Genomic DNA, 13,160 nt, shown 5'->3' with positions numbered 1-13,160 from the left:
AGATTGTTTTCCTTTATTTATTAATTAGTTTATTTATAAACAAACACTAACATCATAGATTTTTTTTTTTTTTAAACATTTTTGTATTTTTTCAAAAATAGCTTAAACATTTTGTTATTTTTTTAGGACATATATTTAACTTTAAACGGCAAACTATTTCCTATATATTCCTGTCCTACTTTCAGGTGAGCATAGATTCCTTTAATGTGTTTTTTTTTCTTCCAGAATGGACATTTAAGCTGTACAGTGCTCACTTTCAGAGGAGCGTGTAAAGTGCTAGCTCAGTAACACAATAGTGTAGCGTTTTTAATAACATCTGTTGTGTGACGTAGCAGAGGAAGGTGCACAGTCTCTGTTTTCGCGTGAGAGGTGTTGAATCAGCTTTGCTCACACCTCACTGTAATGCATTTAATGTGCATGATTTATGTGGGATCAGCCTCTGCTGTTCTCTGCAAACCTTCTGTCTCAGTCCTCTACCTTCACACATCTCTCCTGCGCTCCATATCCATCTGTTCAACAAGCTTTAGCTCTTAATAATAAACTCTCCTCTTACTGTTTATCTCACTGTTTTGCTGATACAGCTTTTTCCAACCTCTTAGGCTGCACTTATTCATTTCCTCTCATCATCAATCACAGTGTTTGTGACTTTGCTCTTAAAGCATCAGCACAGATTAGCCTACATGAATTAGGTATACTAACATACAAATAAACAAAAATATCAACCGATGTATCCCCCCACAAATCATATTGTTATTGACATATTTGCATGCTGAATTATTTTTATTTTTTTTACATTAATTCATATTAAATGGTATTGTGTTCATCAGGTTTGTTTCTAGCCCTCTTTGAGTAAACAAATGAAAAACATGGGCATCTAATAAAAACAACAACAACTGCACTTGGCTTTAAAACTCTAGAACCCATTGCAAATCTGTTTATCTCCAATATAAAAGATAATTCTAAAAGACAGCTCCAGATGATTTACTCTTTATGTTTTTACTCAGTCATCAGTATCTGAGGATCGTGCCTCATTGACTAACCACCTACTTTAACTTCAAGTGTTTTGAAAGCAATAATAGAGCAATCTGCTGACAATAGCACTTCCTTTCATGTTTGTGTTTTCTACACAGTTACGGTTAGATAATACATTGTTTTAAATAGATGTTAGCATGCTGACTATTTGACATCAGCGAGACCGTCAAATTGCAAAAGAGCACACAAAAAGAGTTTTGTGGCTTTGTTAACAAAATACCTTTTTTAACGGCCCGGTCTCATGAAAATGCGTATAAATAGTACGCCAAATAAAAACGAAAACTCGTGGTATTGATACGCAAAAATGGACTTTGGCGTGCATATGATACGTAGTTTTCGCGTGCATATGATACGAAATTTGTTGGCGTGCATATGATACGCAGTTTTCGCGTGCATATGATGATGATAAATTTGTTGGCGTGCATATGATACGAAATTTGTTGGCGTGCATATGATACGCAGTTTTCGCGTGCATATGATAAAAAATTTGTTGGCATGCATATGATACGAAATTTGTTGGCGTGCATATGATACGCAGTTTTCGCGTGCATATGATAAAAAATTTGTTGGCATGCATATGATACGAAATTTGTTGGCGTGCATATGATACGCAGTTTTCGCGTGCATATGATAAAAAATTTGTTGGCATGCATATGATACGAAATTTGTTGGCGTGCATATGATACGCAGTTTTCGCGTGCATATGATATGCATCTACCCCACAACCCTAAACCTACCCACCGCATAGCATATACACGCAAAAGTCAATTTTTGCGTATCAATACCACGAATTTTCATTTTTATTTGGCGTACTATTTATACACACTTTCATGAGATCAGGTTGTTTTTAACATATTCTAAAGCCCCACATTTTTTAGTAATAGAAGCTAATGAATAAAAATTAAATAATTAATAGTTAAAATGTCTATTTAATAATAATAAATAAACATTAATTAAATCATAATTTAATTAAAACAACTAATAGTGATTAATTTCGAGATTCTTTGTATACTGTAAAAATTATTTTTTCAAAAATGTAAATAAAACAGATTACTGGAGTATTTTACAATAGTTTTACAAGAAATGTCACTCTACTTCAAAATGTTATATTTAATTCAAAGTGTTACTTTTCATTTCTTTGCGAAATTTACTAGCAATTTGTAAAAATGAAACAAAGTAGCAGTTTCCTTGATGCAGCAGAAGTTCTCTGAATGCAAAATGTATCTTTTATAATCAATAAAGCAGATTTAATGTGTCATATTTCTGAAGAGTGAACAAAATTAGATTTTGGCAATACATTTAAAGCTGCAGTCCGTAACTTTTGGCACTCTAGCGGTTAATAAACAGAACTGCGTGCGTCTTGCGGAAGAACATTGTAGCCGGAGCTACTTCTCTCTGTTTATGTCTATGGCGAATCACGCAGGTGCTGGGCTACTCCGCAGCGGTACCTACCCCGAACCAGTCTAAAATAGTCCGAATATAAACACTGATGGTGCTTTCAAGTCGTGTCGGATAGATCGTATTTACGAGTTGAATGCACATGAACGCAACCACAAAGTCGTTATTACGAGTGGGAAACTCGAAATTTTCTTTTAAGCCCAGAGTTTCCGAGTTGCGGGCGTTTCAATGAGAAACATGGCGGAATCGATGGATGCAACGTCTGTAGTTGACGGTAATTTTTTTTTTTAATTGATAGTTTAGTTGTCCTATAAACTTAAATTGGTCATGTTCTTGTTACGCAGCTAGTTAATGAAATCCAAGTAAAAAAAATTCTATCATTTTTTTTAAATATTAAAAACGCAAAACACACCTGATGCTAATTCTTTGCTCTGCATTTTCTATAAGCAGATTTAACAGACCCTGTTGTATTTTCTTGTAATTTATTAAAAGAAAGTACACCGCCATCTTGTGCCGACTAAACTGACTTGAACACACCTGACGTCGTAATTACGACTTGTCAACTTGTAAGTACGAATGTCTCAGGAGGACTTGAACGCAGCATTATTATAGGTGTACCGTAGTGATTCAGGACAAGCCAAAAACACAGTTTGGAAAATGGATTCATGGTGTACTCGCTTATTATATATATTTTGGACACAAAAAAGTTACGGACTGCAGCTTTAACAATAGGACTTGAGCGTTGTAGTGGTTACATTAGTAAAAAATATATATATATATATTTTTTTTTTTTTAAATAATTTGAAAAGATCTTGCAGTCCCTGTAAATGTAATGTTCACTGTTACATTTGTACTTGTAGCTATATTTCTGGCTATATTTTTTTAGACCATAACAAAATAGAAATACAGCAAATTGTTTATGTCTGTAAGGTTATTGGCTTTTATTTATTTATTTAAATGAACCATAGCCCCAACATCCTGTTTCAGCAGAAAATACATCAACACAGGAAAGAAAAACTGCACTGTAAGTGATTTCATGTGGACTTTGAAGATGCACCACAAAATAACAAGAGGAAAAGTCTCTCCATTCTCTAAAATGGAAGATACATTTTCTTATTTTTATCAGAAGGATTGCACATATTTCAGGATTCCCGACTGAACATTTGCAATTAAATGTAGCTCTAACAGATCTGTCTTCGAGGCTGTTTAACCAGCATCCACCGATGCTGGGCGTCCTAATAAATAAATAAGTCTTGAGAGGAGAGAGAGAGAGACTGCTGATGTCAGGAGCTTCAGTGCTGCATTCACTGCTGCAGAAGAGCTCGAGCTGCTCCGGATTCACACATGCAACATGCAGAGCGTCGTGATCATATGGGCGCTGCTTTTGTGCCTGGCTTCTTCAGGGAATGCGGGGAAAAAGGTTTTTAAATGTCCTTCCTCGTGCAGCTGCTCCAAGGAGTCTATTATCTGCGTCGGGTCTTCGTATGTCCCCAGATTCATTCCCAACGATGTCAGTTCACTGTGAGTCCACATACGCTTCTGCATTAGATCATTTAGTAGGCTACACTTGTGTTTGAAGGTGCAAATATAGCGTTACACGCTCGTAATCAGTCGTATAGCTGTTGTATTTCTGTTGTAATGTATGTAGCAGGGTCTCGTTTTGTCTCATATGACTGGTGTTTTGCAGGAGTATTGTGAATGGGACCTTCTCTGAGATCAGGGAGGCGATGTTTGCACACATGCAATCGTTACAGTTACTGTAAGTCAAGCCCATCTGACTAAGCACATGTTTATGATGATATGATATTGACTCACTTTGGAAACTGATTCTGGTACACTTTGCATTTGTTGAAAATTTGTCATTTTTTAAATAAGAAAATTGCTCTGGGGGTTTTTTTTTAAGTCGTATTTGCTGTAAATTAAAATATTTTTGCTGAAGATCTGTCCCACTTTACCTGAAACTGTCTAAATGTATAATTTTTTTTTATTAAAGGCTGTTTTGATAAATGTGCATTTACGTGGTATTGCAAAAAGAAAACCACCTACCAAATTATGCACAATCTACCAATTCTACCAAAAACTGTCCAGTTTTGCACAGCTAAGATCTGTCCCACGTTACCTGAAACTGTCTAAATGTATAATTTTTTTAATTAAAGGCTGTTTTGATACATTTACATTTACGTGGTATTGCAAAAAGAAAACCACCTACCAAATTATGCACAATCTACCAATTCTACCAAAAACTGTCCAGTTTTGCACAGCTAAGATCTGTCCCACTTTACCTGAAAACTGTCTAAATGTATCATTTTTTTTGTTAAAGGCTGTTTTGATAAATTTACATGTACGTGGTATTGCAAAAAGAAAACCACCTACCAAATTATGCAAAATCTACCAATTCTACCAAAAACTGTCCAGTTTTGCACAGCTAAGATCTGTCCCACTTTACCTGAAAACTGTCTAAATGTATCATTTTTATTAACCCCTTAACTGTCACCCCCCATTTTTTAAAATAGGCATGCAGGTGCACTATCCAAACTTAAAATGTTGTAATTTATGAACACTTTGGAATACAGACATACGTTTGGTCTCTTTTTAAAGAAGAAGTGGAATTAAAAAAAAAAATGTAAGTATCAAAAAGTTATGGTAGTTTAAAAAGACTGTAAAGAAAATGCACTATATTAATTTTATTTTATTTGATATATAATAAATATTTTACTCAGGTTTTACTCTAAAATTGGTATAAAATTAAAGCCTTATGTCTAAATAAGTTATGTTCCAAATTTGAAGTTGATATGAAAAAAATTGAGGTTCCTACCATCCAAACGCCATAAAATTTTTTAATGCATTTTTCTGTCACAAATGTGTATTACTTCTATCTCAAAATAACCACCAAATATGGAATCCTGAGACTCAGACCTTTCCAATGATATGTTTTTTGTCAAGATTATAACAAGTTTTGATTGTAAAAGAGCGTAATGCATTTTGTAATATGACACTTGACACCGCCCACTAAGGGGGAGGAGACCGCCAAAAGATTTTAAAGTACCATTTCCATGGTAACGCAATGTCCGATTTCAAAATGGTTTTCACAGGATGAATCTTGCTAAGCTTTCAAATGATATATGATTTATGATGATTACTAAAAGATTTGATCGAGAAAAAGGACAGCAACAAAAAAGAGTGCCAAGCGTCCCACAGGTGGGACAGGGACTGATAAATGTACATTTACGTGGTATTGCAAAAAGAAAACCACTTACCAAATTATGCAAAGTCTACCAATTCTACCAAAAACTGTCCAGTTTTGCACAGCTGACCCTTCTAGTGTTGGATAACCTCAAAACCAGACTGTTTTCTGGATTAAATTAGCTGTCAAGGCCCCAAGCAGGCCTTTTTCACTCGCCCCTCTAGCTATTTTAAAAGTCAGGGCATATTTACCGTAAACCAAAATTGTTTGCTGATTATCTGTCCCATTTTACCTGAAAATAAAAACTGTGTATTAAAAACATTTAATTGACATTAAAGAGCGTTTTGATAAATTTGCATGGTATTGCAAAAAGAGAACGCCTACCAAATTATGCCAATTCTACCAAAATATCTACCAAAAACTGTCATATTTTGCACAGTAGAGTCGGTTAACCTCAAAAGCAGACTGCTTTCTGGATTAAATTAGCTGTCTAATAAGGTTAGATTGGAGAATATTTTGGCCTATACAATAATGCATCCATTTGAGTAGGAATCTTAATTGGCATATTGAACAATTAATTAAACCTGTTTTGTCCTCCGTTATTTAGCACTGGAATCCAGTGTACTCCTCAGCTAAACAGTTGAAGGTGACAGATGACGAATAGAAAGGCCTCTTTCACTCAGCCCCTAGCTATTTAATAAGTCAGGGCACACAGATAGTGAGGGTTTTTGATGTTGAGAACACAGTGACTGGTGACTTTTCCATGCTGTCATTGGCGTATTGCAGGATGTCAGTGATTTGATACACTGACAGAGATATAGAGAAATATGTGCCTGTCCTGGCACTCGTCGACAGTGACAGGGCACTTTTATCTGTGTGTATTGCACTGCAATGTAAACACACAGCCTGATTGTTATAATTACAGTGACAGTGATTGTTGGGAATGATTGTGGCTGTAAACTCTGACAGGTTGCTGAACTCCAATGCTCTCACTACAATACGGGACGATTCATTTTCTGGCCTTCCGCACCTGGAGTACCTGTAAGTCGTCTTCAATTGCTCGTTTACTCTTTTAAAAAGGTGTAATTTTATAGATATATGGCTAATGTTGTGCTGTTGTTTAAAGAAATGAAGGTCTTTTAAATAAGTAAAGGGTTTTTAAATAAATAGTTCACCTAAAAATGAAAATTTGTGTACCCACTCTCAGATCATCCGGGATGTAGATGAGTTTGTTTCTTCATGAGAACGGATTTGGAGAAAAGAGAGATTTGCATTGCATGACTTGCTCAGCAATGGATGCTCTACAGTGAATGGGTGCCGTCAGAAGGAGAGTCCGTTGCATGGTATTGCAAAAAGAGAACGCCTACCAAATTATGCCAATTCTACCAAAATATCTACCAAAAACTGTCATATTTTGCACAGTAGAGTCGGTTAACCTCAAAAGCAGACTGCTTTCTGGATTAAATTAGCTGTCTAATAAGGTTAGATTGGAGAATATTTTGGCCTATACAATAATGCATCCATTTGAGTAGGACTCTTAATTGGCATATTGAACAATTAATTAAACCTGTTTTGTCCTCCGTTATTTAGCACTGGAATCCAGTGTACTCCTCAGATAGTGAGGGTTTTTGATGTTGAGAACACAGTGACTCTGGTGACTTTTCCATGCTGTCATTGGCGTATTGCAGGATGTCAGTGATTTGATACACTGACAGAGATATAGAGAAATATGTGCCTGTCCTGGCACTCGTCGACAGTGACAGGGCACTTTTATCTGTGTGTATTGCACTGCAATGTAAACACACAGCCTGATTGTTATAATTACAGTGACAGTGATTGTTGGGAATGATTGTGGCTGTAAACTCTGACAGGTTGCTGAACTCCAATGCTCTCACTACAATACGGGACGATTCATTTTCTGGCCTTCCGCACCTGGAGTACCTGTAAGTCGTCTTCAATTGCTCGTTTACTCTTTTAAAAAGGTGTAATTTTATAGATATATGGCTAATGTTGTGCTGTTGTTTAAAGAAATGAAGGTCTTTTAAATAAGTAAAGGGTTTTTAAATAAATAGTTCACCTAAAAATGAAAATTTGTGTACCCACTCTCAGATCATCCGGGATGTAGATGAGTTTGTTTCTTCATGAGAACGGATTTGGAGAAAAGAGAGATTTGCATTGCATGACTTGCTCAGCAATGGATGCTCTACAGTGAATGGGTGCCGTCAGAAGGAGAGTCCGAACAGCTGATAAATACATCACAATAATCCACAGCACTCCAGTCCATCAGTTAATGTCTTGTGAAGAGAAAAGCTACGTGTTTGTAAGTAACACAACCATCAAGACATTTTTAACTTCAAACGTCTTACTTTCAGCTAAAATATGAGTCCTCTATTCATAATATTACTTTCTCCTGTCTGAATCAGGAGAGAAATATGCACAGATCAAGAACCATTTACAAGCAAAAAGAGTCATGATTATGGATGGACTCATATTTTTGCCAGAAGCAACGGTTTAAAGTTAAAACACCTTAATGATGGATTTGTTTATTACAAAAGCACAGTTTTTGCTTCATGAGATATTAACTGATGGACTGGAGTGGTGTGGATTACTTGTGGATTATTGTGATGTGTTTATCAGCTGTTTGGACTCTCATTCTGACGGCACCCATTCACTGCAGAGCATCCATTGCTGAGACACTGATGCAGTGCTACATTTCTCCAAATCTGATGAAGAAACAAACTCATCTACATCTTGGATGGTACATCTTTAAGTAAACTCTTTATGTAAGAGAAAAATAAAGCTGTGAGGTTTGAATGTTTACATATTGAAGATATGCACACGTTTGAAGTTCTTTTGAATTGAAATGTTTTCTACACATATTTAATAGAAATTAATGCATTTATGTTTCTTAGTAATTGTTTTAATAGTTGCTTTCAATACTTTTCGTGTCCACTGACCATCATCATTTATTTACATTCTACTCTTAATTTTCTCTCCATTCTTTAGGTTTATAGAAAACAACAAGATTGAAACAACATCAAAATACTCTTTCAGAGGACTTAGGGATTTGACTCATCTGTACGTTACTTTTAATCATATTAAATGAACAGACATCTGCCAATTATTTGTACTAAACTCTAAAGTGTTACTGTATTCCTCACAGGTCTTTGGCACACAACAACATTAAAGCTTTGCCCAGAGATCTATTCATTGATCTGGACTCATTGATAGAGCTGTGAGTCTGAGCTTCTGTAAATGCTTACTTAGCAATAACTGTATTATAGTATAGTGCATTGAATATGAGATGATAAAATGTCTTTTTAAGCCTACAGAAATGTACACTATATAATAAGATCAATGCTTATTGATGTATTCATATATATTTCCTTGCAGAGACCTGAGGGGCAACGTCTTTGAGTGTGACTGCCGAGCGAAGTGGCTGATGATGTGGCTGAAGAGCACAAACGCCACTGTATCAGACGTCTTCTGCGCCAGTCCTGAGGAGATGAAGGGCAAGCGGCTCAATGACATGGCGAGCTTGCATAACGAATGCATCTCTACAGGTATGTGAATGAGCATGTGCATGCTTGGTAGTGTGTTTGGACGATTTTTCAGCCAATTCAGTGGATTGTGTTTGTTATTTATAGCTACAGTGCCTTGCGAAAATATTCATACCCCTTCATTTTTTTTCACATTTTATTAAGTTGTTGCCTTATGCTAAACTACTTTAAATTACTTTTTTCCCACATCAGTCTACACTCCATACACCAGGGATGCCCAACCCTGCTCCTGGCGATGGACTGTCCTGCAAAGTTTAGCTCCAACTCTAATCAAAGACACCTGCCTTTAATTTTTAAGTGATCCTGAAGACCCTAATTAGTTGCTTCAGGTGTGTTTGATTAGGGTTGGAGCTGAACTTTGCAGGACAGTCCATCGCCAGGAGCAGGGTTGGGCACCCCTGCCATACACCATAATGGTAAAGCAAAAAACAGGTTTTTAACATCTTTGCAAATTAATTACAAATAAAAAACTTAAATGATTCCATTGCGTAAGTATTCATACCCTTATCTGGGACAGTTGAAATTTAGCTCAGAAACATACATATCGCTTGTAGATGTCACTACACTTCGAGTGAAGTTAACCTGTGGCAAATTCAATTGAATGGGTATGATCTGGAAAGGCACACACGTCTTAATCGAAGGTCTAACAGCTGATAATGCATATCAGAGCAAAAGCCAAGTCCTGAGGTCAAAAGAACTGCCTGTAGAGCTCAGAAACAGGTTTGTGTCAAGCCACACATCTGAGAAAGAGTTCAGAAAACATAAGGCAGCAACATAACAAAATGTGAAAAAAATGAATGGGGTATGAATACTTCCGCAAGGCACTGTATTTACCAGTTTTTTCATACTATAAATCCAGTTCAGTTCATTGCATTGTGTTTGTTATTTATAGCTATTTACCAGTACATTGAGATTGGTAAAAATAAATCTTAAAGTCGACATGAAATTAATTCAACATATCTGTTTTCTAAATGCATGTTATAGATCATATTGTGAAAATTGAATGTGTGCATATGTTTAAAAAAAATTGTTTTTAAACTGACCTTGTAATTTCATAACTGGATGTTCTAGTGAAATGACTTCTCTCTGGTGACGTATGCTGGACTTCTCCAATCATTTAGTCTGCTTAAATTCACTCCTGCAAGCTCACACTCATCTGCCTCCAATTTTGAGTGCAACATCCACATCTGAAACTCCAATCAACAACCGATGCATAGAACCAAGTCCTGCCCTATATAATTTTTTTCTGTATGGAACTAAAAGGATGAAAGGATCTGTTGTTATTCACTCTTAAAAATAAATGGCTTTTGCAACAATGCCATAGAAGAACCATTTTTGAGCTCCTCAAAGAATCTTTCATTGAGCAATTCTTAAAAGAAAAATATTTTGGTGTGAAGAACATTTTAATATTCTAAAGATCCCTTTTTCACTACAAAAGCACACTTTGTGGAATGAAAAAGTTCCATGGATGTTAAAAGTTCTTCATGGAACCATTGATGCCAATAGAGAACCTTTATTTTTAAGAGTGTAATTCCATTTCATTGCCACTTAAAAGGCCGGGACACACCAAGCCGATGGTCGGCTGTCGGAGAGCCTCTGTCAGTCTAGTTTTTGCAGTGTGTGCTCTTGTCAAGCTCACATCGGCAGGAGTATACCCAATTCAACATGATGAATATGACGCATATGCTAGTTTGCAGTTGGCTGTAGTCTGTGTGGTGTGTTCAAGCACAGCTTTTTGGTCCAGTCGATTCAAGGCGACAGCACTTTAGGTTTTTGCACACACTAGCACATTGAAGTCGAATTGGTGTGTTCCAGCCTTAAGAGACAATGGATTGGGATGTATTTGTCCAACAGGTGCATATATCTGAGCATTTACAGCTTGGGAATATTTCATTGACATGCATCATGTCTTACAAAGAATACTTGCCTTGGGTATCTCTTTAGGGTTTTTCTGCAGCATATCATTTGTGAGATGCAAAACACTTACTAATTTACTAAGATGCAATTTTACCATATGTTGTCCAGATTTCGTTCCTCTCCACTCTGTGTCTACTGAGTCTTTGTCTGTGGACACGTTCTCCCACAAGAACGACGTGTACGTGGCCATCGCTGCTCCCAACATAGAGAGCTGCATGGTGCTCCAATGGGACCACATCGAGATGAACTTCAGGAGTTACGACAACATCACAGGTAGAGTCATGGTAAAGTCATCATATGAAGGATTGCGTATGGCCAAATAAATCTCATGTGTTCTCTTTTAGGTCAGTCCATAGTTGGCTGCAAGTCTGTGATCATCCAGAACCAGGTGTTTGTCATCGTTGCACAACTCTTTGGTGGTTCCCACATCTACAAGTTTGATGAAGACCAAAGCAAGTTCACAAAGTTCCAGGACATTGAGGTTTCCAAGATTTCCAAGCCGAATGACATCGAGGCATTTCAGATCGGCAACGACTGGTTCTTCATCATCGCCGACAGCTCGAAGGCTGGACTTTCTACTCTCTACAAGTGGAACGACAAGGGCTTCTACTCCTACCAGTCACTTCACGAATGGTTTCGTGATACCGATGCAGAGTTTGTGAATTTGGACAGTAAGGCCCATCTTATCCTAGCGAGCCGTTCCCAAGTACCGGTCATCTACCAGTGGAGCAGGAGCACTCAGAAGTTTGCCTTGCAAGGAGAGATCCCAAACATGGAAGATGTAGTCGCTGTCAAGGCCTTCTGGATCAAGGAGGATCTTTATCTGGCCATGACCCGATACATCGGCGACTCCAAAGTCTTGCATTGGACTGCCAAGGAGTTCTCCGAGGTCCAGGCCCTTCCTTCGAGAGGCTCCATGATCCTGCAGCCATTTTCCTTCAAAGAAAGGTACTACCTGGCTCTGGGAAGCGACTACACCTTCTCGCAGATCTATCTGTGGGATGCAGAGGAGAAGGTTTTTGAGCGTTTCAAGGAAGTCTACATCCAGGCTCCACGTTCCTTCACTGTGGTCTCCACTGACCGGAGGGACTTCGTGTTTGCCTCCAGTTTTAAGGGCAGCACACAGATCTTTGAGCATATCATCATTGATCTGAGTCTTTGAGTGCTGTTGTGGACACAGTCACAGTTAAGGCACGTCAGCAACCCTTCCTTTAGCAGTTGGACGTTTTTCTGGGAAGGCAATTAGTGGGTTTTAAGACAAGAAAGGTCTGGGAAGCATAATCAGGTTCACAGTAATAAGTATTACATCATGCATCTGTGTAGTTTTACATAGATTCTGGGAGGGTTTTGACATGTTTTGTTGTACTACTGTATATTATTATTGTTATATATAACATTTCCTCAGCCCTGCTGAATCAGAAGACATTTCTGCCAAAGGTACGGTGCATGGACTGTGGAAAAGAGTTGCACTTGTCACCTGTAACTACCTAAATCACTCTACATAATGATATATACTGTAACTCTGAGAGCCTTTCAAAACTATGTATGCAAGAGCTGATACCATGCATGACGTGGCTGCAAAAAATACAAATATATAATTTTCAGAGCAGGCATGCAGATCAAGTAGTGATACAGGTGACAAATGCAGTTCAATTATCTTTAGAGACATTTTTACCTCATTGCTCAATATTTATTTAAATCATGTCTCTCTTTTGGTCAGTGGACTAAGTTGTAATGTCAAGTAATTAGTCCATCAAAATTAATCTAATATTTATCAGGATCTGTTCAGAGTGAAACCAATTCAAACTTACATTTCAGGTGTGTGATCATTAGGCATAAATGTGTGGGTTTATGTGGTTGGATGTAGTGAATTAATAAATGAAGCCTTTTGTGAATGGAATAGATCATCTATGCTTCCATACAAGGAAATTGTCAAAAGCACAAACCACATAACTGTCACAAAAATAACAGTCTTTATTCATCCAAATCACTGGGAACACACAGGGTAGCCAGGACACACACGGACACGGACGGACACACACACAGTGTACATTTAATACCGGACAGGG

General features: G+C 37.3%; 1 protein-coding gene across 1 annotated transcript; it reads left to right on the top strand.

The window, feature by feature from the left end:
* The first annotated feature begins 3,729 nt into the window (after nt 1-3,729).
* On the top strand, nt 3,730-12,884 carry LOC107601159 (leucine-rich repeat LGI family member 2-like). Its single transcript, XM_016293216.1, has 8 exons — nt 3,730-3,951; nt 4,118-4,189; nt 6,584-6,655; nt 8,621-8,692; nt 8,778-8,849; nt 9,008-9,177; nt 11,200-11,364; nt 11,436-12,884. Exons 1-8 carry the CDS (start codon nt 3,782-3,784, stop codon nt 12,251-12,253), a joined length of 1,611 nt encoding a protein of 536 aa, XP_016148702.1. The 5' UTR covers nt 3,730-3,781; the 3' UTR covers nt 12,254-12,884.
* Nucleotides 12,885-13,160: the final 276 nt, after the last annotated feature.

This window comes from Sinocyclocheilus grahami, unplaced genomic scaffold (genome assembly GCF_001515645.1).
Source record: "Sinocyclocheilus grahami isolate Dianchi unplaced genomic scaffold, SAMN03320097.WGS_v1.1 scaffold300.1, whole genome shotgun sequence".
NCBI lineage: Eukaryota > Metazoa > Chordata > Actinopteri > Cypriniformes > Cyprinidae > Sinocyclocheilus > Sinocyclocheilus grahami.
Note: the sequence above shows the minus strand (reverse complement) of the source record. Positions and strands in the feature narration are given on the sequence as shown.

Bases quoted from the DNA above. Each gene is read 5' to 3' on its own strand.
- LOC107601159 (XM_016293216.1), top strand. From the start codon at position 3,782: ATGCAGAGCGTCGTGATCATATGGGCGCTGCTTTTGTGCCTGGCTTCT. The intron at 6,656-8,620 runs GTAAGTCGTCTT...TCCATTCTTTAG, and splicing joins CTTCCGCACCTGGAGTACCT to GTTTATAGAAAACAACAAGA. The intron at 11,365-11,435 runs GTAGAGTCATGG...GTTCTCTTTTAG, and splicing joins GAGTTACGACAACATCACAG to GTCAGTCCATAGTTGGCTGC.